At 32.5% G+C, this 23,056-nt stretch overlaps 5 protein-coding genes across 5 annotated transcripts; 3 read left to right on the forward strand and 2 right to left on the reverse strand.

The window, feature by feature from the left end:
• Nucleotides 1–196: 196 nt before the first annotated feature.
• Nucleotides 197–3,240, forward strand: LOC103573168 (ran GTPase-activating protein 1). Its single transcript, XM_008552136.3, has 4 exons — nucleotides 197–587; nucleotides 698–1,938; nucleotides 2,014–2,241; nucleotides 2,577–3,240. Exons 1-4 carry the CDS (start codon nucleotides 473–475, stop codon nucleotides 2,793–2,795), a joined length of 1,803 nt encoding a protein of 600 aa, XP_008550358.1. The 5' UTR covers nucleotides 197–472; the 3' UTR covers nucleotides 2,796–3,240.
• Nucleotides 3,165–5,839, reverse strand: LOC103573178 (phosphatidylserine lipase ABHD16A). Its single transcript, XM_008552147.2, has 9 exons — nucleotides 5,702–5,839; nucleotides 5,580–5,633; nucleotides 5,203–5,513; nucleotides 4,792–4,967; nucleotides 4,606–4,720; nucleotides 4,389–4,524; nucleotides 3,788–4,316; nucleotides 3,562–3,713; nucleotides 3,165–3,487 (listed from the first exon to the last, which is right to left on the reverse strand). Exons 1-9 carry the CDS (start codon nucleotides 5,771–5,773, stop codon nucleotides 3,377–3,379), a joined length of 1,656 nt encoding a protein of 551 aa, XP_008550369.1. The 5' UTR covers nucleotides 5,774–5,839; the 3' UTR covers nucleotides 3,165–3,376.
• Nucleotides 5,840–5,985: 146 nt separating this feature from the next.
• On the forward strand, nucleotides 5,986–8,555 carry LOC103573186 (putative RNA polymerase II subunit B1 CTD phosphatase rpap2). Its single transcript, XM_008552159.3, has 5 exons — nucleotides 5,986–6,339; nucleotides 6,415–6,529; nucleotides 6,829–8,024; nucleotides 8,094–8,264; nucleotides 8,329–8,555. The coding sequence occupies exons 1-5, from the start codon at nucleotides 6,272–6,274 to the stop codon at nucleotides 8,498–8,500; spliced, it is 1,722 nt and encodes a 573-aa protein (XP_008550381.1). The 5' UTR covers nucleotides 5,986–6,271; the 3' UTR covers nucleotides 8,501–8,555.
• Nucleotides 8,556–8,692: 137 nt separating this feature from the next.
• Nucleotides 8,693–17,618, forward strand: LOC103573196 (general transcription factor 3C polypeptide 1). The gene is made up of 5 exons (XM_008552172.2): nucleotides 8,693–8,820; nucleotides 9,098–16,601; nucleotides 16,956–17,148; nucleotides 17,226–17,313; nucleotides 17,400–17,618. The coding sequence occupies exons 2-5, from the start codon at nucleotides 9,151–9,153 to the stop codon at nucleotides 17,567–17,569; spliced, it is 7,902 nt and encodes a 2,633-aa protein (XP_008550394.1). The 5' UTR covers nucleotides 8,693–8,820; nucleotides 9,098–9,150; the 3' UTR covers nucleotides 17,570–17,618.
• Nucleotides 17,619–17,641: 23 nt separating this feature from the next.
• LOC103573206 (proton-coupled amino acid transporter-like protein CG1139) lies at nucleotides 17,642–22,093 on the reverse strand. Its single transcript, XM_008552184.3, has 10 exons — nucleotides 21,668–22,093; nucleotides 20,431–20,519; nucleotides 20,222–20,341; nucleotides 19,895–20,045; nucleotides 19,176–19,309; nucleotides 18,936–19,020; nucleotides 18,586–18,858; nucleotides 18,298–18,476; nucleotides 18,008–18,180; nucleotides 17,642–17,937 (listed from the first exon to the last, which is right to left on the reverse strand). The coding sequence occupies exons 2-10, from the start codon at nucleotides 20,517–20,519 to the stop codon at nucleotides 17,693–17,695; spliced, it is 1,449 nt and encodes a 482-aa protein (XP_008550406.1). The 5' UTR covers nucleotides 21,668–22,093; the 3' UTR covers nucleotides 17,642–17,692.
• Between the last annotated feature and the right edge of the window lie 963 nt (nucleotides 22,094–23,056).

A 23,056-nucleotide genomic window follows, 5' to 3' on the forward strand; every position in this document is an offset into this window, starting at 1 on the left:
AAAGTCTAGTTCGTATCAGTGTTGATATTATTAATCATTCTTTAGTTTCGAATTTCTATCATTTACACAGAGTTAATTTTTCACTTAACGTTTCTCATAAGTTTTCAAAAAAATTTTCAGGATAACAATATGGCGCCTTTTCAGTCACTCGCGCCTCTGGTAGTAAAAGTACGAAAATAAATTAAATTGAAATTCCTTGAAGTTAGCCGTCAATGACAAAACCAATCGAAAGTTTATTGGTAGCCATGAATTTCATTCGAAAACACAAACAAAGCATCATTAGTTTATTTTCCGTTTTTTCCCGCTCAGTAAAAACGTGATTGCGTTGCTCTTAAAATTATTTCACATATATTATTATTATATTTATTCCTAAAGAATCCAAGTTCTTGGACACTTTCTACCTGTAACTCTTCTTACTTGATTTGGTAAACGTAACTAAATAAATAGTCGAATAAAATAAACCTAAAACACTATGACATCGTTTAGTTTTGGTGAGCTCCAACATCAATTGGAAGCTAGCACCACAAATAATCAAACCGGGGTCTCATTTAGTGGTAAATCACTAAAATTAAACTCTGAGCAAGATGGTAAGTTCAATATTGTCTTATTTATATTTACTATATACTCAAAAATGAATTTTTTATCTCATAACTATTTCCCAATCATCATAACCTCTAACTTATTGTTGCCTAAAAAGCCGAAGAGGTGTGCGAGGAGATTAAGAAATGCTCGAGATTGGATTACCTAGACCTGGAAGGTAACACACTGGGCCCGGATGCTGCTAAAGCGATATCTGAAACCCTGGCGAGTCATGGTGGTGCTCTAAAACGAGCATTGTGGAAGGATATGTTTACCGGCAGAATGAAAACAGAGATTCCAAAGGCTTTGGAGTACTTGGGAAATGGACTGAATACTGCCGGAGCACATTTGGTTGAACTGGATCTCAGTGACAATGCATTTGGACCCATTGGTGTCCAGGGACTTGCTGCATTATTGAGTTCAAGCACGTGCTACACGCTCCAGGAGTTGAGGTTGAATAATAACGGACTGGGAATATCTGGGGGAAAGATGTTGGCTAAAGCGTTGCTGGATTGTCATGCCAACAGTTCAAGAGAAGCTAAACCATTGGCACTGAGAGTGTTTATTGCTGGCCGTAATCGTCTGGAGAACGAGGGTGCGACCGCTTTGGCTGGTGTCTTTGCTAAACTTGGAACACTTGAAGAAGTTGTTATGCCGCAGAATGGAATTTATCATCCGGGTGTATCAGCACTGGCTACTGGACTTTCAGCTAATCCAGGATTAAAAATTTTGAATTTGAATGACAATACAGTTGGTCCTAAAGGCGCTCAAGCTCTTGCTGATGTTCTGTCAAACTTTCCTGCTCTAGAGACGCTCAATCTTGGAGATTGTCTGCTTAAATCCAAAGGAGCGATGGTTATTGCCAATGCTTTGGGAGCTAGGGACAGTCATACGTCTTTGGTGGAGCTTAATTTAGCGTTCAATGAAATAAAAACACGAGCTGTTGACACATTGGCCCGCGCTACTATTGATAAAACTCAACTGACAAGTCTACAATTGGATGGTAACGCTTTTGGAGAAGCCGGTAGAAATTCTTTACGTGAATCGCTAAAAAATTACGACAGAATCGATTCCTTGGAGCCGCTTGAGGAAGATGCAACGGACGATGAAGAGAGTGGAGACGATGAAAGTCAGTCTGAAGGCGAAGATGAAGATACGGAAAAAGAGGGCAGTGAAAACGATGACAAAGGGGTTGAGAATGGTCACGCAAAAGTTAACACAGTAAATAACATCCAAATGTCAACTCTACCTAAAGCAAAAAAACCAGTTGATGTCAAAGAGTTTTTAAAAGAACCTACTGGAGAAAATTTCCTTTTGCTGGAAGGCGATAAAGCAGCTAAACTTTTGGATCATGTGAAGGTATGTCCAACTAACTCAATTAAATATTTGAATAAATAAATACGAACTAATTAATAATTGAATTGCTTGTTGCAGAGTATTGTCAAAGAAAATAATGCTCAAGACCATCTGCAGTACATTGACGAGTTACTGCCCGTAATAATGAAAGTCTCAGCTCTCTGTGGAAGCGGATACGGAGATATTAGAGTTGAAGCTGAACAATTGACAGACAAACTGTATTCCCATCTCTTTGATTATGCGACAACCAATCAACAGATGTCTTATGTCAACAATAATCTTTTCGTTGTCCTAGGGCTCATCAAGGTAATTTAAATTTTTAATATCAATCTCCAAACTGATATTTTTAAAAAAAAGATTTTAAGAATTCACTGACTCTGATTTAAAAAAAAAAATTGAATAAATTTATTAGAGTATTTATTTTTAATTATCATTAAAATCACAGGGAGAGCGAAATCAAGAATTTGAATGATTGAGTTACTGATAAAGTTGCAATAAAAATGATGAAACGTCTGACATTTATCAATAATCAGATTCTAATAGTTTTTGTCCTTCTCCCTGCGACTTTAATGATATTTAAAATTATTTATCGAACACGATAAGAAATCTATAAATATATTCATTTATTTTAAATATTGCAGGGTGAGAATAAAAATACAAATAAAGCAGATTGGAATTTAGAAGGCTGTTTCAAAGCACTTGAGAAAGTAAGTCAGCAAGACTATTTTCCCCCGTTGACAAGAGCAACATTGAAGCTCTTGATTGAAAGATCATTTCCAACTAAAAGCAAAACCTATGATCCTTGCTATGACGTAAAGATGTCATTAAAAACAATTTTGGATAGATTACAGAATACATAAACAAATGAGAGTTTGATTGAGCGAATCAATACTAAAAAGAAAAAATTACTTATTAATACTGAGTGCAGTGTTATCACAGAGATCTATATTTATTATCAGTAAACTTGTAAAATTGTGTGAGATCATTTGTTTTAAATACGTGTTAGAAAATTTATATATTGATAATTATTTTTCATAAATTTTGCTACATTTTCGTAAATAACTTTTTTTTTCTTTTCAAATTGTGAAATGTTTAAATATAAATACTCGTAATTTTTTCTTTATATTTTATATGCATAAAAAAAATTTATTGTAACAAATATTATTGAAAGAAATATGTTTTTTAAATATAAATATTAAATTCGGTTGCCATAATAATGATAATTAATGTAATTAAAGATTAAAATTTATTTTTTATCTACTGACTCTCGTGGAAATAAATATTTATAATTTATAATGCACACCACCATACAATTTTTAAAAAATACAAACCGACAAATGCAAAAAGAAAATAACGAGGAAGGTTATTTTTGTTTCCCCTGATTTTCGTAAAATCACAACATACTCAATTTAATTATTATTATTAATATCATCATCAGTTATTACGTAGCCTTGGGCTTCAATATACTTCGAGGATTCCATCCTGGATGAAACAGATCAGTTATTAGGGGAGAGCAGTGTTGAGATACTTGATCCTCCATATATTTATTTGCCTTAAATAATAAAAAATAAATTTTAATAAATTAATCACTTAAATTAATAATTAAAAAAAATGATGATAACTTACAAGATAAATAACAAGTTGCTGTTTAGTTTCAGCATCACAATCTTCACCTAAATTTGACGGATAACTTATGACCTCATTATTTTTATCCAAACTATTAATTATTTTTTCTAGACAAAGGCTTTCATTAATAGGATTACCGCTGCTAAATAGTCCTAATAAATAAACAAAGAAATAAAGTAATTAATGATAATTAAAATAAATAATAAGTTGTAAAATAAAAAATTACCTTGCGTCCTGACAACAAGAGATTTAGTCGAATTACTACTGGCATCACGAGTAGGATGCTCAAGATATTTATTCAGGACCTCCAGACTTTCTCTGCAGTCAGTAAATAAATAAGGATACCGATACATGAGTAATTTAGTGAGCAATATATTCGCGCGATTATCCGACAAATTGCTTGTGGGTGTGCACATTATTTCATCATCAGTACGACGAACCAGGAGCACACGTCCATTGTAACCTTTCAGCTGATCAATGACATTCAAATTCAAATATTCTCTGATAACTGTGCGAACGATGCCATCAATCGCCGCGGGCATCCGCGAAATAGCCAGTGGAAGGACATCATCAAACGTAGCGTCAAGAACTAAGCCATGAATACCCGGGTAATTCATCGCAGCCCACGTGGCCGTGTAACCGCCGATACTCCAGCCATAAATTATTATTCTTTCTTCAGGAAATTCTAGTTTTTCAATAGCGTATCGCATCACAGCTTCCATGCCGTCAATTTCACCCTCGGGAAACGGCGACCCCTGATACAAAATATATTTAAATTACAATGATTAATAAATTAAATTAAATAATTAAAAATTAAAAGTCCTTACAGTGCTACCACCAAAGCCAGGGTGATTCCATCCAAGAACAGAGTATCCTTTATTCATAGGCGTTGTTACAATTCCTGTTTCATAGAACCCGCAGTTACCTTCACAAGTTATCACAAGTATATGACCGTTAGATGACCTGATAAAAATATAAATATGATAATAAGTAATACAAATAAATGAATAATTAATTACAAATCATATGCATGGTTTACGTTACTTGTGACGTCGATCAATAAACATCGTGTCGATGTCATTTTTATTTATTGTTCGCAGCTTTGATCTCTTTCCGCCGGCGTCCAGCAGATCCATTCTACCTTGCAGCATTGTCGCTCCTACGGTATAATCAATAATCCATAAACTTTTTCCGATAACAATATTATAGAGACATAAAATATATACTAACTCATCGCTAAATTTATCACAGTCATGCTGCCAGGGTACATCAGCTTTACAGCAACAGTATTGGCAACAATATACGATACTATTTTACAAGGTACTGCAATTATTAAATCTTTACCTCCTCTTCTAGACGATCTACTTGAATTTTTTTGTAACACTATTCTTTTTTTTCCATCTGGCCTAAAAAAAACAATCATTAGTTTCCTAATTAAGGGGACATAAATAAAAAAATCTATAGTCTACATATTGCGTGCGTTAATATAATAAATTATTGTTACGATCACGGATATTTTGACCAAAGGACAACAATCGTCTTTGATGTTGACACAAAATATAATCTGACTTGATAAATAATAAACTAAATTTTTTACAGTTGTCCTTTAGCCAAAATATCCGGAATTTAAAAAATAAATACCTTTCTAATGAAAGGACGTGGAAATCAGCAGGCCATGCCCAGAATTCAAAATCATATTTAAGAAGAGCCTCTTTAGATTCATCATTGTAAGCTCGCTGTGCTTTGGTCAAGGTCTTAATAAATTTAATATACGTGGGATTATTAGCTCTAGCATATCCTCTGACTGCCAAAGATGCTATGAAAATAACTCCCGCGCCAGCAAAAAATTTTGAAAGTGTGTAAACATTTTCTACCAATGAATAATTACGGCGGAAAATAAATGGCGATATGATGGGAACTGCCCAGATACTTAGAGACCATAGAGTTGCAAACTGTAATAATTATTAAGTAAAATAATTGATATTTTAAATTATTATAAATTTAGTTTAATTACTTACTGATGTGATGACATGGTCTCCCCATCGTTCAAAACCATTTGGCTCGTAGGCTTTCTGTTAATTAAATGTAACCTGTCAGTGACTTTTTTTTAAAAATATTTTTATAACTTTTGACAACTCACCCAAGTTGTTTCCTGGTATTTGTATAAACGCGGGCTTAGTAAACATTCCCAGATACTTTTTAATAAAGACATAGTATAATTTAAAATTTTTACTTTGACGAAACCCAAATACTACACAACTACCAAATTATTTTTGACTATATAAATTTTAATAATAATAATGATAAGAGAAACTAAAACTTGTTGGTTAATTTAAATCCTGTTCTATCAACAGAAGTTCATTCAAGTTCGAATGATAAATTGTAAGGGAAATCTCACATCTGTCAGACGAAGAATTTCTAAACTCATTCAGATCTAGCTCCCAAATTAGACACCTGACGTTAGTTTTATATTTTTAATTGCAAATAATTAATTAAATATTCATTTTATTACAACTGGAGTAACTGCGGGTTCTTTTTTTTTTTTAATTATTTATTTAAAATTATTAAAATTTCGCGCCAAATTAATTGTTATATTCTGTCTGGTATAAAAGTCAGTCAATAAAAAAATTTATGCCCAGGATTTTATGGAATACTTAAAAATTTATAAATTTAATTTAATAATTTAATTGATTATTTAAAAAAAAAAAATATGAGTACAAAGGCAGCTAGAGCTCGAATAAATCGAGCTAATCAAATAAAAGCTGCTAAAGCTGCTAGGTTAGTAAAGTTGCAATTTTTAAATAATTAATTTATTGCTAATTATAATTGTAATTACTGATAATCATTTTTTAGATCAATGCCAACAGCTATTTTATTAGAGAAGAAAGCAGTTTGTGATGCAAAAGCACTGACAATTGTTGAAAAACTCATAGAACCACAAGTTGATGTTCAATGGATGCTGGAAAATGTAAACTATTTTATTTTATTTATTTATTTTAATTATAGGTTCACTGAAAACTGATCCCACAGACTAGATCCACTAATACCTGGTCCAACTGACAACTAGTTCAACTGACAACTGATTTTTGAATTCATCAGTTTCATCAAGATTTTAATTACTTTCATTATCGTCGTCTTCAAAATCTTTTATTATTTTCAGTCAAATGTCAATGGGATCACTTATCGTGGTACAAAATTCTTGGGATCAGTTGACAGCACACCTTAATTACACATGTGTTTGATGATAATAATTTTATTCTATTTTAGTTACAGCATATTAATCTTTCGCATATGGAAGACGTTGCTGAAGAAAGAGCGATAACTAAAATATGCGGATACGTTTTGTGTGACAATCCATTAACGAAAGTTGTGAATAAAAAGTACTCGATATCAGCAATGAGGAACAAAGTTTATGATGTTGAGGCGGTGAAAAATTACTGCTGCTTTTCGTGTTATAAATCAATGACTTACATTATGGAGCAGATGCTGACTAGTCCACTTTGGTTGAGAAGTTATGAAGAAATTCCAAAGTTTAAGATCATGGAGAAAAGTAATAAGAGAGATATCAGTATACCTGGAGTTGAGATTAATATTTTGGGGGTACAATTGCCCAAAGAGGATTTACCGAAAAAGAAAAAAGTTAAGAATAATAAAGGAGAAGAGAGTGAGGAAGATCAGGGAGAGTTGGGGAGAGATGATGAAGAATTGGGGAGAGATGACAATGAAGGATTAGAAAGAGATGATGATGATGATGATGAAGAATTGGAAAGAGAAAGGGATGATCATGACATCAAAAATAAAACAATGGACCAAAACGTTGATGTTTTGGTTGAAAAATTAAAGAAAGTTGTAAAATTTACAGATGAACAATTGAAAGTAAAGGAAAAAAATAATTTATTGATAAATAAAACTACAGAAAAAAGTAATGATAAGGATTCGATTTTTAAATCTAGGAGAGCTGCTATTAAAAAAGAAAATACTGATGACAGTGAATCGAAAAGTTATGTAAAGAAAACCCAAAATAAGATACCGGTATTTTTTACTGAAACATTGACTGAAAGACTTAAAAATAATTTCAGTCAACTGGTGACAGCCAACACGATAAAGTTTCTACATGGAAAGAAGACAGAAAAACAGAGTATATTTCAAAACATCAGGAATCAAGAAAAATATGCGCGATTGTGTGACAAACTCAACCAACTAGATTTGGACGATCTTGAAGATCTAGAGCCTAAGGTTTCGAATGACTTGAGGCCTGCGCCACATTTCGAGGTCCTGAAGGAACAAGCCAAGGACCTGGTTATTAAAGTAAATGCTTTTTACAAAGGTAACTTGGAAGTTGAACCACCGGTTAAAGAGGATGAGCAAGATGACAAAGAGTCGGATACTGTGATACCGCTGACTGATGCTCATGCACCCATTGCTTTGAGAAAAAGAATTTTCCTCGACAAACTTGATAAAGTGTAAGCGTAGTAGACAATACTGTTTGTAATTCACAGTAGTCATAATTTTATTTTATTACTTATTTGCAGGGTACCAGATCTACTGCCAACACTTTCTGGACCCGGTTGCATCGAGTACGATTACTCTATCGAACGTGTTACTGCTCTTAAGTCAATAGTCAGTACATTTAATCTCACAGCTAAAAATATTGTATTTAAAACAGCAGAGTGGACAGTTGTAGGTCTTCTGATGATTAAGATGTAAGTGAATACTTAAAATAAAAACCACTGATATTAAATTTTAAAATCATTATTTATATTTCAGGCTGGCTTTCATTGATCCATTGATCAAATCTTTACTGTCAACTAAACACGCAGCTTCTCGTATCTCATTAATTTTGATGTCCTACGATCTAGAACCTGATCATCTAGACAATTTAATAAAATCTTTGATAGGCACAACAGAAACCATAGAAGAACTTCCAAGTGATGATTAAGTTTAAAAAAATATCACGTTGTAAATAAATTTTTTTGTTATTAATAAATATTTAAATTTTTTTATAAATAATTTTTTTAAATTTATTGTCGTAGATATTTTTAAAGTTGCGGTAAAAATATTTTTGACGTTTCTGTGTTACCGTCAGATAATTATCAACATTTAAATTCATAACCTCTTTATTTTATTTACTATTGCATCATGCGTGGCTGATATTTAAGTAAATTTATTTATAGTCATATAATTATAAATAATGATTGTCACCATAAAATATAAATTGTAACAATAAGTATATTTATTTATGTCTACTTAATATTTAAGGTCAGTATACTTGCAATAATAATTTAGACATTAATATGTATAAAAAAAATTAATGACTGTGAATGTAACTGACAAGGGAATTTTAAAAATTTTTTAATAAACAAATAGAATGTAAGCAGAATAAAAATAAAAAATGCGTATTTAGATAAATGAAAAATTAATACGCGCACTTTTTTAAATTATTTATTTAAAATTTATAAACTGTCTCATGCCTGCTACATTTACACTCAAAAATTACAGTACGTAGTAATTGGTTATGATAAATATTTTCTTTCAGATTTTTATATAATTGACACTAGCAATAATTAATTATAATTAAAGAAATTGACAATGCATTTAACCCAAGTGGATAGTGCAGTGTATGCACCATCAATGAACCTGGTGGACATAGTGATTGATGAGGTAGCACTGGAAGGTCTAGATGGAATAACCTTAGAGGCATTATGGAAGCGACTGTCTCTGCGGCTTCAAATGCAAGATGAGTTCCCCAAATCCTTCAAAGAACAGGTATGGACAATATGTACATCAACAAGTGGAATATATTTTTATGAACTAGAGTCGCCGAGACCCCCGCTGGTTATTTATGATCGGTATGAGTACGTAGATCCTGATCTAGGAATTATAACTGAACCGGATGACATTCCTGATGACATTTACGAGTTCCATCCAGTGGATGATGTTAAGAATGGTATCCAAGGGTCATGCAAAAGTTATCATACGAGGAAGTTAATTAATTCGACAGAGTCATTGACTCTGAGAGAGGCCACCAAAAAGTATGGATCAACTCTGGTGATCGTTGGGTCTCAGGAGATAAGAAATCAAGCTTTGATAGGAGATTGCGTTTGTCCGACTTTAGAGATGAATGTAGTGCAGTATTGCTTCTTGGAACGTGTAGGCAGGTCTCGGTACCACGGGGAAGTAACTCAAGGAAAACACAGTCTTAGTATTTTAAATGAAGATCCTAAGTCGTTGTTTTATTATCGTAAATTATTGCTAAAGCATAAATTGATAACGAAACAAGTCCACTATCAAAAGACACTGGGACATGGAAGTGCCAGCAGTTTGTTGCACTTACCGCGTTTCTACGTTGAACGTAAACCAAAAATGGTCTATTTAGCTGAGAGGATAATTGACATTTTAAAGAGTCGCGATAATTATCTGGCTGATTATAAAGAAATAAAAAAGGAGTTGCAGATTGAAAATAGCATAAAACGTTTATTTAAAACTTCATTCTTCCAGAAAGTCGTTAAGACAGATTTAATAGTACCCTACAGAGTGTTGTATCCTGATGCGCCTGATTATGAATGGCAACGAAAAGCGTATCCTTCTAAAGAAAAAAGAATCCGGGCTGTACAGCTGGTTGATCCTAATGCCGACGTGAATAATTTGTGGAACAAAGAAGAGTTGGCTGATGATGAGGAGTCTTATGATCTTGATGTGTCTAATCAGCTGCTCTTTGAACCACTTCTTAAACAAGCCAATGCTGTCGTTGAACGCGCGAATGTCAATGGGATTAGTCAACGTGATCTAGGTGTCCAAATGGGCATGACTAAGTTACAGTCCCGGACGATTTTGAGAAACCTATCGAAGCTGAATGTCATTGGTACTTATATGGATGACTCGGGTAGGCAGAGAATCGGTAAATTTGTATCTAAGAAATTTGAAAAAGGCAGTACGATTAGTAAACAATTTAATTCGGAGATTCGTAAAATGAAAAAGCTGGCAAAAGATTCGTTGAATGATTCTGTCAATCAAACAGCTACTACGGCTATGGATTTCTTTTATCCTCTTGGTACTCCTGATGACAACATCAACAATACTGACAATAGACCAACTGAAACTAATTACCCAATTGAATTCAATGATAATCAGGATAATCAAGTTGATGATGATAATGCTGATAACGAACCGCCTGATCCTGATGCTAATATTATTATAAATCATTTTGAAACTGTTGATGTTGATAATATTATGACAGATCATCCTGTCAATATTAAACGAGATAATGTTGATGAACAAATAGTCAAGGGAACAGATAATCAAATGAATATAAAAATTAATGAGACAGTTACTGCTGGAGATAGTCAAGAAAACACGGGGAGAGATGCTCCGATTACTGCTAGAGATTGTAATGTTAATATTGAAATGGAAATTGAAAATACTCCAATAAAATTAGAAGCCTTGAATGTCGATCGTTATCACTTATTTTCGGTTGTAAATAAAATTTTGAAAAAATACGCAAACACTAACGTTAAAAATAAAGGAAAAGTAAGGAAGCGAAGTAAATACAAAGTTGGATATTTTAATATCGCTCAATTGGATGTATCGAAAATCGCTGGAATATCACGAGTTAATCGTAGAAGACCTAAAGAAACTAAAACAAAGTCTGCAGATGTTCAGAGTCAAAACACACAAGCAAATATTCCAATTTCTGTGGATACTCAAGAACGTAACCCTGAAGAAATCGAGTCAGCTTCGGGTTTGGACACTCAGGAGTCCGTTGTTCCTGAAAGTACTCAATCCATTCCGTCTTCAGCCACTCAAAAAATTATTCCTCCTGAAAATATTCAGCCAAATCCTTCTGCAGATGCTCAAAATTGTATTCTTCCTGAAAATATTAACGCGCATCCGCCAGATATTCAAGACAGAATTACTTTGAAAAATATTAAGAGGAATCCGGATACCCAAGATTGTATTCCTTTGGAAAATATCGAATCAAATATTTCCTTGGATACTCAAAATCATATTCTTCCTGAAAGAATAAATTCAAATCTTCCGTCACGTAAGCGAACAAATTCAAGTGGTTCTATAGATATTGATGATTTTAATGCGAAAAGAATAAAAATAAGCAGCAATCTGTTTCATAATCAAGAAATAAATACCGAAGTTAATACGGAAGCTTATAGTAGTGAAGAAAACTTCAATCCTGGATTTTATAACCCAGAAGAATATTATAACGCTGAAGGTTACAATCCAGAAGAGCATTACAATGCGGAAGGTTACAATACAGAGGAGAGTTATAATGCAGAAGGTTACAATCCAGAAGAAAATTACAATATCGAGGACAATTATGATAAATCGTGGCTTGATGACGAGGAAAAAATAATTGACGTAACAACAACTTCGACCGCGTTTACTTATCGGACATTAAAAAGATTGAATCTTATCATCACTGTTGTGAAAGAGCTTAAAATTATCGACGACCCGACGAAGCTGATGAAAATGATAAATGAGGAAGAAGAGCGTGAAGGGTACGAAGTTAAAATGGACAAGAAGTCTTTAATGCGGATGCTGCAGCGCCTAGCGCGTGACAATTTGGTTAAGAATATGAAATTGACCCTGAGCGCAAATAACCGTAAAAAAGTTCTATACTTCGTTTGTGATACAAATATTAATGTCAATCACTCGGTAATTCAATCAGCAGTCGAGCAGGCTAAAATTAAATTCTGTTTGATGCCATCTCCTAAAAAGAAGTCTGTTAAAATGAATAATATTGAGCAACAAACGGATACAAATGAAAAGACAGTAGTAGCTGATGATACTCCTACGGAAGTTGAATCTCAAGAAGCTGGAGATAAAAATAAATTTGACGCTAGGATGATGCCTGATAATTTGAAGTATGATTTGAAAGCAGGGAGAGATTATGGGTACAAACCGAAATTCATTCGTATGAAAATACTCCACAGAATTTTGTACTATTTAATTTATGAGTATAGGGGAGAGAATATATCAAAAATAGATCAGATTGAAAGGCTGCGTGCCGATGGACATGAGATAACTGAAAAAATGGAACAAGAGATGGGTGAAATATATTCCAGAGAAGTTGACTGGAGGATGTTCATCCCACCTCTGCCGCAGCACAGCGGCTGGAATGAGGGATGGGCGATGATTTGCGACGTTATTCTTCGCTTGCCACTTTCCGTTTTCCTCGAGGTCCATAAACTTCCGTTTTACATACCAGATTTGAGTTACTACATAAGCCACCCGATAAGAAAACATTATTTGATGAAAGATCTTCCGATATTTATTCGTAACGCTCTTCTAATGAAACGCAGGTATATTTATTCGATTTATGAAACCATTCAGCGGCTTTGCTACATCGGGTTGCTTCAATTCGGCCCCCAGAAGTTTAAAGAAAAAGATCAGGTGTTTGTCTATCTGAATAGGCGGAGTGAACTGACAGATACTACGTCCTCAGCTCCTGGGTACCATAAAATTGAAGACAAAACTTATCCAGTTACGGCTTATACTTTTGATAAGTTACAAGCGATTGAAAATTACTGGTATGACATGTGGCAGATTTGTGTCTGTACTAGATTGGGAGGCAGACAAGCTGTCGAGGGAACGGAAATAACTTTAGAAGAATTATCAAAAAAACCGGAAATGATTCAGTGTTTGAAGCCACGATCGGCACTTGAAGCTTCTACGCTTGATCTAGGAATCATGCCGGGTGATAAAAAAGGAGCAGCGGGAATAGACTCGGCCTTCTTTTCACATCTTAAGCGTAATTGGAACTGGGAAAACTTTAGCACTAATATTCCATTCAGTAAAATGATTAGAAAGCAACCAGATCGTGCGCGTAACGCACGATTATCAAAAATAGAAGCCAAGCCTATTAAATTCACGGAGTTCAAAGGTCTGAAAAAAGTCACCGGGCCTACGACCGTGAGTGTTAACAGCTCAAAGACCAAGAAAACTAAAGAAAAACCAGCAATTGCAGCACCGCCTAAATTAGTTGTAACTGCAGACACACAACGATCGGATAAAGTCGTCAGACGAGTCATGCCCAGAAAACGTCAGCAACGTAAACGCGTTTTGTATGATGATATTGATAATACGGCTCTTCAACACATGAAGAAGCTTCGTGTAGATTGGGATGCGCGTGAAGACAATATTCTACTGATCTGTAAAATGGTGATGGTTTATCTTTGCCCAAATCCACGTAATCAATTAGTCTCATTTCCCACAGTGAGAGATGTCCTGAGAACTTACTCCCAGAATTCTCACAACAAAACATCACGCGCTTGTCAGCGAAGACTATTGTACATATGTAAAAAACCTCAAATGGCTCATAGATTAGCTCTGGGTATCGAAGAGCTCAAAGAAAATCACTATATCAACAAAAAGTATCACAATATTATTGATATTATTCGTAAAACTTACAGTGCTAATGAACACGATGATAAAATATCTAGTGTTTTTAAAACACTTTGTAATTATGTAGCTAAGAGACATCATATTTCACAAAAGGACACCCAGGAATCAACATCACAGCCAACAACTCTAGGCGAATTTAATTTGTTGTACGACATAAGTCGCCCGGAAAAACCCTACGCCAATCAAGGCTTCACTAAACCAATTAAAAATGTAAATGACATTCATTCTGCAACAATTAATTCTGTTATCTTCAGCTCAATGTGCTGCGGAAGAGATCGTCGCTCGTGGGCCTACCAGCTGTTCCGAATTTACCAACAGTATCCTGAAATTCTGTTGAAAAACGCGATGACCAAAATTCGAGCTGACGGCATGGTCTCTTTAAAACGTCACTTCAAAACGGTTATGAAAAAAATCGGCAGCGGCAGCTGCATGCCAATGACCAGTTCCCAGTACCAATTGAGCACAACCTACGTCTACAAATTTCTTTCGAAATTGCCGCTGGAACTCTACCGCGAGACGCAAGACTTTTTGCAAAAATTAATTGACGGCTACACCAATAACTCCTTAGGATGTGAACGGGGCATCGAAATTTACGCGCCCAACGGTGGAGTGATTTTAGGCGCCCAAGAGCTTCTTGCAAGCAACAATCTTGATTTTAATATAAAAATACCTGACCATGTCATCGCGTTGGATTCAGATCTTCAAGAGTACGATAAAAATTATCTTAGGATTGCTAAAAGGTATCAGGATATCTTGTGTAACTTGGAAAGGTTAGAAACTGAGCAAGAAAAAGAGTCACAAAATGAATCTGAACGTGAAATTCCTGTACGAGATGAATTACCATCAGATCTTTCTATTGTTGCTGTTAAAACTCCGATTAAAAAATTTTCGTTTAGAAAAGATTCTTGGGGCTGGCCAAAATTAGATACTAGTAATCCTAATAGCAGTTGTAGTAATAATAATAATAATAATAATAATAATAATAATAATAATAATAATAATAATAATAATAATAATAATAATGATAATGATAATAATGATCGTAGTAATAATAATAGTGATAATAATAATACTAATGACAATAGTCAACACAATGTACCAAGACCAGTAAACAAAGATTATACTTTTGCACTTGATGACAGCGATGATGAATTAGAAATAAAAACAACAATAGATAGTCGCGGGATAAAAATCACAAAGAGTGATATAGACAATTGTAAGTCATCATTTATTGACAATGAAATGCACGAGGCATTCAGACAGACGCGAATGGATGAGCTTGAAAATATTGGTAGCGATGATCAAGAAGAAGATCCGCGTGAAGCTATGATGCGTTTAGTTGATGAGGTTTCCATGGGGACATCAATTGACACGCTCAATCGGATAGTAAATGATCATATTCCCATGGACATTGATGACGAACGAGTTAGCAAGAGCTTGATACGTCTTGGTAATCTTGATCCAAACGGGCAATCTGGTAGAGATCGCGGATTTGTCAATGAAGAAGATTTGAATAACGGGAATGAAGAATCTGCGGAAAGCCATAAAAATAATTCGAATATGGTGAATGATATTATTGCAAGTGTGAATCGTGTTAATGAATCACGAAATCAAAATCGTGCGAGAGATGAAGATACTTTTGATACGAAGAAAAAGCATACGAGAATCGCGTTGCTTCAAGTACGAGAGGAATTAAATGAAAAATTACATAATTTGCCAGATAGCCATCACGCGCATGAATATTTTGTCGTCAGTACATTCGGATTGTACTATTCCGTGCCCAAGATTGATAACGAGATAAGAGACAATCCAGATTTCGCTATTGATGATAAATTAAAAGAGGATTTATTTTTATTGAAAAATGAATCTTACAAAGATGTCGTCAATGACTTGACTAAATTTGCTGTTTTTCCAAAAGATGTACCAGATTATGAGAGTGTCAAAGAAGACCTTGAGACTCACGGCAATATTCAATCCGTTGAAACAGAACTAATTTACGACTACATACGCAACAAACGCGAGCAAGGCGCGACTTTGAAGGAACTGACTAATAAATTTTACCGAATACTTGAGGAAAAATTGTATGACATTCTTTCCCACATGACTAATTGTCGAATATTTTTACGTTCCGGTATCACTGAGATGCATTACGTTCATTATCATTACGCGGAACCCTGGTACGTGCAGTCGATTAAAATTTTGCGGCTACAGCGCGAGGCATTGCCACACTTTCCGCCTGGTAGCGTTTATGTATTTAATTCAGCGAATAATTACACAGAATCCGCGAGTGTGTTGGACAAATTTTTATCAGAAAAAAATAATAAAATAATCGACTTTGGTGAAATTAATGAAAATAATGACAGTAATAATGACAACAATGAAAACATTGATGATGATAACAATGATAACATTGATGATGACAATGATCAAGATGACATTGATCATGACAGCAATGATAATGATAATGATAATATGAATGTTGGTGTTAATTCTGATGCAATAAATTCAATGGAATTAGAAACCTCAGATATGAAATTACTCAATCAAAAAAGTACACGTGCAAATATGCGCTGTCTGTTACAAACTAAAGATATTTATACAGCAGTTAAAAAATTAGATTTAAAGTAAGTTAACTTTAATTGCTTAATTACTAGGAAAGGTCTAAAATAAATGCTCGATATTATTTATTTACTAAAAATTAATTTATACAATTAGACTTTTTTTTTAGATCTTTAGTTACTTACACATTGAATTACTTTTAATACTTATCTATGCAGAGTAAATACAATTATTATAAAACCTCATTATTACTTTTACTTTTTTATATCGTCTGTGCAATAAAGCCTTGAAAAATTGTAAGATATGAAAGGAATGTCGGTAAATAAATAATATCTAACATATCATTTAGTTATTTTCCAACGCTATTGATAATAAAACAGTTATTGATAATTAATAGGTAATTTGTTTGTTTATTTCAGTTCAGCAGAAAAGATAAACGTCTTGGTAAGACCGTGGGTTCAAATCGACGGTGTAATTAATCGTATTATGCTAGAAAAAATGCTCGGAGCGATACTATCACACTGTTTAGTGCATCCTGGGATTACATTATCTCAAGTGCAAACAAGATTTGTTCCAGCTTTGCAGCCTTATCATACCCGCGAGCTCGTGGAGGTAATTAAAGCTAATGAACTCGTGCAGAAAATAAACTTTTATTAATTATTAATGATATATGTAAATATTTATTGCAGATACTCGCGAAACTGGATTGTGTGACATTAAGAATTATACGTAAACCACCGGGTACATTATTTTCAAATGCGTCGTCAATTAAATTATGTATGCATTTAAATATTTATTACTGTAGTTAAAAATTAATCACATCATCACAGTAATAGTCAATAATTTTAATTTACGTATTACAGATTATCCAGTAAGAGCCGACGGTTCATCAGAAATTGAAAGTGAAATAATTATCGAGGCAACGATAGGCGCGACTATTAAATTTGGTACTTTCGTACGTTTTTATCTCTCACGCAAATCAAATCTTAATGATACTACAGATAGTGCTACAGCTAAAGATAATGGGACTTAATCAGTCTGAAGATAAAATTAATCTATTATTTTAATAAAGTAAAAACATTTTGATGTTTTTTTTTTTTTTTTTTTTTTTTTTTATAAATTTTTATTTAAATAATGTCTAAATTTATTAAAACAACTATTTTTTACTAAATGCTTTGATAATAGCTGTTATACTTTCGTATGTGCCTGTGATGAATCCAAGAAGTCCTATCAGTAGTATAAAAGAATTTTTAATTATTTTATAATAACTAAGGGTATTATTTTGTGAGCGCACGACTATTTCAATAATTGGCGGAAATAGTAACGCTAATGCTGTGCTACTTAGTGCACCGACTAGTGATATAAAGAGACCAAGATTAGGAATTGCTTCTGCCAGTATAACTGCAACACAACAAATATATTAATTATTGTTATTACTATTGATTATGTAAGCATTTAAATAAAGGCTTACAAGTCATTAAACAAAGTGTTGATCGGAAGCAAGTTTCCATAATAACTGGGTGACGGAATGGTCCATACCGTTGGACTATTCCCGGCCACATAATTGCTATTGGCACGTAAAATTGCAATGCATATGTAAACATGATGCTCAGAGATATAGCAACTTTTATACACTGTGGCAATCTGTAAATAAAAGTAAATAAATAAAGAAAAAAAACAAAAGATAACGGTTAAGACAACAAATAAAATGTTAGGTCAAGAGCCTGTGAAAGAATGAAGTGAGTAAATGGATTGAATTACATTTCTTTGGAATTAAGATTAAGCGTAACTGATCCCTGTACTTTATCACCATACTGGAGGTATGCTAGGAATCCCATTGTGACAAACATCCCAGCGACGAACACCATACCAACATTAAGAACACCTAGAGGACTACTGAACTTCCGGGGATTTTTCATTTCATTTTTGAGCGGCAGCACCTGTAATTTTAAATTCATTATGTCACTGCTAAATGTTTTACTTAAAATTTCTTAATCTCTCAATAAATATATCTCTTAAATGGATATAAATATAATAGTGTTTATATACCAGCGTAATAGCTTCGAATGAATAAATAACAGTGCCAAAGAACAAAGGTATCGATTGGTACTCAGCGACATAATGACGTTCACTTATCGGGGGTAAATTGTAACTCATAATGTAAATAGTCGCAACATAGCCAGCAACAACTAATAAATTAGCTATTGAAGAGACTGGAGCCAGGTACTTGAGGTTTCTTATCCACGTGCTCATCATTATCGGCAACAAGGCAATGGCCATGTGCCAGTGAACGCTCAAATGGAATCCATACTGGTCTAAAACCTGTTTTTAATAAATTAATATCACGTGTAGTGGACATGATCATACTTAATACTACTTTGTTTTGTTTTATTATATACCTGCAGCATGTTAGTTGATATAAAGACAAAGTAAACGCAGCAAAAACCAAACTGCGTTACACATACAAATAGGTTCACTATCTTTCTGAAATTAATTTTATTATGATCTAGAGTCGTTGTTACTATTATTATTATACTCATTATTATAATTATAATTATTTTATAAATAACTTGATAAATAGATATGACATCTATAGCAATGTATGCGCGTATGCATATATATTTTTTATTTTGGCACACCTCATTAATCCGGAAAATTTTCGCAACCGCTGTGGACCGATTTCAAAACATAATTCGACGGTTCCGGCATATCCAATACTGTCTGTTTTAACCGTATTACCAACATGTTTACATGCCTCGTCATTACATTCAATCTGAAAATAATTGTTTTATAATAATTTAGATATTTTATTAACTAAACACCTTTATTTTTTAGGTATTCAATCATTTTAAATTGAGTCTATATATTTATCGAGCAATGGGGGACTAAAACTTTTAACAAAATTATATTTTGTATTTTTCTTCTTTACAAAAATATAACTCACGTTTTATATATATTTTTATTAATGTTTTCTTGCTATCCATCGATCGTTTAGTCTCGTGACAAAAAGTTGATGTCAATAAATTACAGTTTACTTGAATAAACCGGAAATATCCATTCTTCTATTTATATATTTTTATTACAAAGAGCGCAAACATTCCTGTGAACATTAAAAATAAAAAAATTTTCTTCATTTTCAATTTAAAACGAAAATAGACACGTTAATTTTGATTCAAGTTTTAGTCTGCCACAGCTCAATCTAACGGTGTAGTAATTTGTCGTGCAACAATTAGCGACAATAATAAACAAAAATATATACGTATGTGTAATACATATATATATTTATATTGAATGACAAAAAAAAAAAATTAAATAAATAACAAAAAACTTGTCGGTATTTTTTTTATTTTAAACATACGAGGATATGTTGCGCGTGTACACAGATGATGCCGAGAAATATAGTGAGTGGTGGACCCAGAAACAATCCGGCATTTTTAAATGCATCTCCAAGTGCAAATATTCCTGAACCAACATTTCCTTTGAATAAGTGCATCATAGTTTCGCAATACCTAAGATAACTTTGTGATTAGTTGTACCCTTACTCCAAAAAATATCAAATTTTTTTTCTTTTCGCTTATAATCGTCGATTGTGTTATTATTACTATTTAATTAATTAATTAAATAATCATGCAATCCTTCGTCCATTCATTTATTTAAATTATTACTTTTTTTTATTGTCACTTACGACGTGGGATGATCGCTGCCTATCGGATGATCAGAAGCATGAGGATTTGAATTTACCGTCGAGTTTCCCAACGACATAATTGGATCATTTGATCGAAATACTCCATAATTATCATCAACACTTAAATTTGCATATAAATATAATTATAAATTATACATTACTCAGAATAATAATTTATGATTAAAGTTTTTAAATTTACATAAACTCACATGCTAATTTTTGATCCTTCAAATATTGTTTCCGCGCCCCGCTTGATGTCTTTGTTCTTTTTAATACTTGGATTTGTATGTAATTCCATCTGCAATTGAACATATATACAGATAGACACGGATATAAAACAATTTTTAATGAGGATAGAAAGGATTTCTGCAGAGTTAAAGCCGATGGCCATGAAATAATTTTCCACGGTAACATGACAATGAAATAAATAAATACAAAAATAAGAGAGCCCATTGTCATTATAAATTTGGGACACGTGATAACAGTGATTACACACGATAATAACCGCCCACGGTGTTATTATTATAAATGCGAATAATTTATCTTTATTATCTACAACATACTTCAATTATGCACTCATGAAAAAAAAAACGACTGATAATTATCGTCCACTTTATGCTTCAATAAATTATTTATTTCTTCATTAAACTTCAGTATTGTGAAGCAGAATTTTCAGGTTCTGCGAAGAAGACTTTTAGATTAATTCACACGATTGAATTCAAACTATCAGTAATTGTTTTGTCCTTAATGTTTAAAGTAATTTAAAATAAATAATAATAATAATGATTATAATGATAAATTTATCGTTAGCATTAGTTATTAAAAGCCTAACTAACTAACAATCTATTTATCTCTTAAACACGTCCACGTAATATACACGTGTTACGTGTGTTTAGAAATAAATTTGTTGTATTATTTATTTCAAGCTCCGTCACACGCAACAATTAATACACATACCAGTGGCTCTGATATAAATAGACGAATATAGTTAAATAGTAATGGAATTTTTCCGCTAACTAATAGACTCTAACTATTATACGATACATATGATACAAATTTTAAGTGATAAAATTAAACAAAAAGACAATGTAATTTAAGTACTTGATAAGTTGAAATGTATGGGTACTGAGTAATTATAATTTTTAATAACAGTATCAAATTAAAAATTCAAATGTATGTACATAATAATAATAGTGAGTAGGTAATTCGAACTGCACAATTTAGACTATATTTAAATCACATTGCAAGAGTCAGTGCGAACAAGTAAAGCAGACTATAAGTGCCTCTTGGCTTTTTAAATTTAAGATGTTATTTTAACACGTGAAATTTTTTATGTAAATACAAATAAATCATTTAAGCTGTATATTTGTTTAATTAGTTTATAAATTATATATTTATTGTATTTAGTTGATGGCAATGATGATAACTTGTAATAACTGTTATTACCTTGATAATTGTTAGTGATATATATTTACATTCGTATAATTGTTGTTACGTGTTTATCAGTTAGTTGTTAAACTTTCGAGTACTTGAATACGACTGATGAAATGTTTCTTTAAGAAACAGACATAAGGCATATTCTGGAGAGTACCCAAACGGTAGACACGATGACGATGACGACGACGTCTCTCCTCAGCAACTCCTTTCATCCCCACCAACAATCACAAATCTTACTCTATCTCAATACCCCTGAGTATCAACAGATATGTGGACAAATAATTACTGTAAACAATTTATTTTATTCAATTATTAAACGCTTTTATCGTTAACTGATTAATTAAACTTGCAGACTCTTTGTCTTCTCCAATTTCTTCTTCTTCTTCTTCTTTTTTTGTGGAAAGAAAAACTTACTGCTACTAAAAAACTTTTGCAGTGGAAAATATAAATAAATTAAAAGCTGATAAGACAATTGTGTAGTTATGAGGTAGTTTTTTTAAATAACTGATAAATTTTGTTTGTTCAAATCCGGTAGAACTAATTGTCCGGTAATCGAAACTCAATTTAAAAAATAAGATGATACTGAAGTTAGCCGACGTCTAATAACTTTTGGATTATTTTTAAAAATGATAAATTATAAAAAAAGTATTTGAAAAAATTGCACATATAGTTTTTTGAATTTTCTAAATGTGCATATTTTTTTTTTTCTTTTTTTTTTGTAATTAATTGTCTGTCAATTTCAGGATCATCAAATAATTGATATGAAATAAAAAATATAAACAAATAAAACCATAAATTTTGTTATTTATTTCCAATGATTGTTGCTCATGTACGTCATATTTTTTGAATTTATTTCCAGTTAACGAGGCAGTTTTTTTTTTATGTAAATATATATATATATATTTAAAGCCAACTCATAGAAGGATTATAATGTAAAGCTATAATACTCGAATTTCAAATGAATTTTTTTGATAAATTTTGATTATTTTACTTTTCGTAGCAATAAGGAAAAGAAATTATAAATAAACAAATAAAAATATATTTACTAATGATATATTTATATAAATATACATAGACATGACGGTCTTATCAAGGACGTAGACGTGTTAATGTTGATCATAAATAAAATAAAATAAAAAAAGTGAAAGTAAAAAGTATCGTTACGAATTCATAAGTTACAAATGTCCAACATACGCTAACGCATAACGCCTACGCTTGTTCTTTTACCATTCAAACCTTCCTATTTTATTTACTTTCAAACTTCTTCTTCTTATTCTTCTTCCTCTTTTTCTTATCATTTTTTCTTCTTCATGGTTCTTTTTTGTGCATCTGAAGAGAACAAGTAATACATCAGTAGGCGTTTTATAACGAGTTCACTATAATTTCTTACCTTTCTTT

The sequence above is a fragment of the Microplitis demolitor genome, chromosome 6 (assembly GCF_026212275.2).
Source record: "Microplitis demolitor isolate Queensland-Clemson2020A chromosome 6, iyMicDemo2.1a, whole genome shotgun sequence".
NCBI lineage: Eukaryota > Metazoa > Arthropoda > Insecta > Hymenoptera > Braconidae > Microplitis > Microplitis demolitor.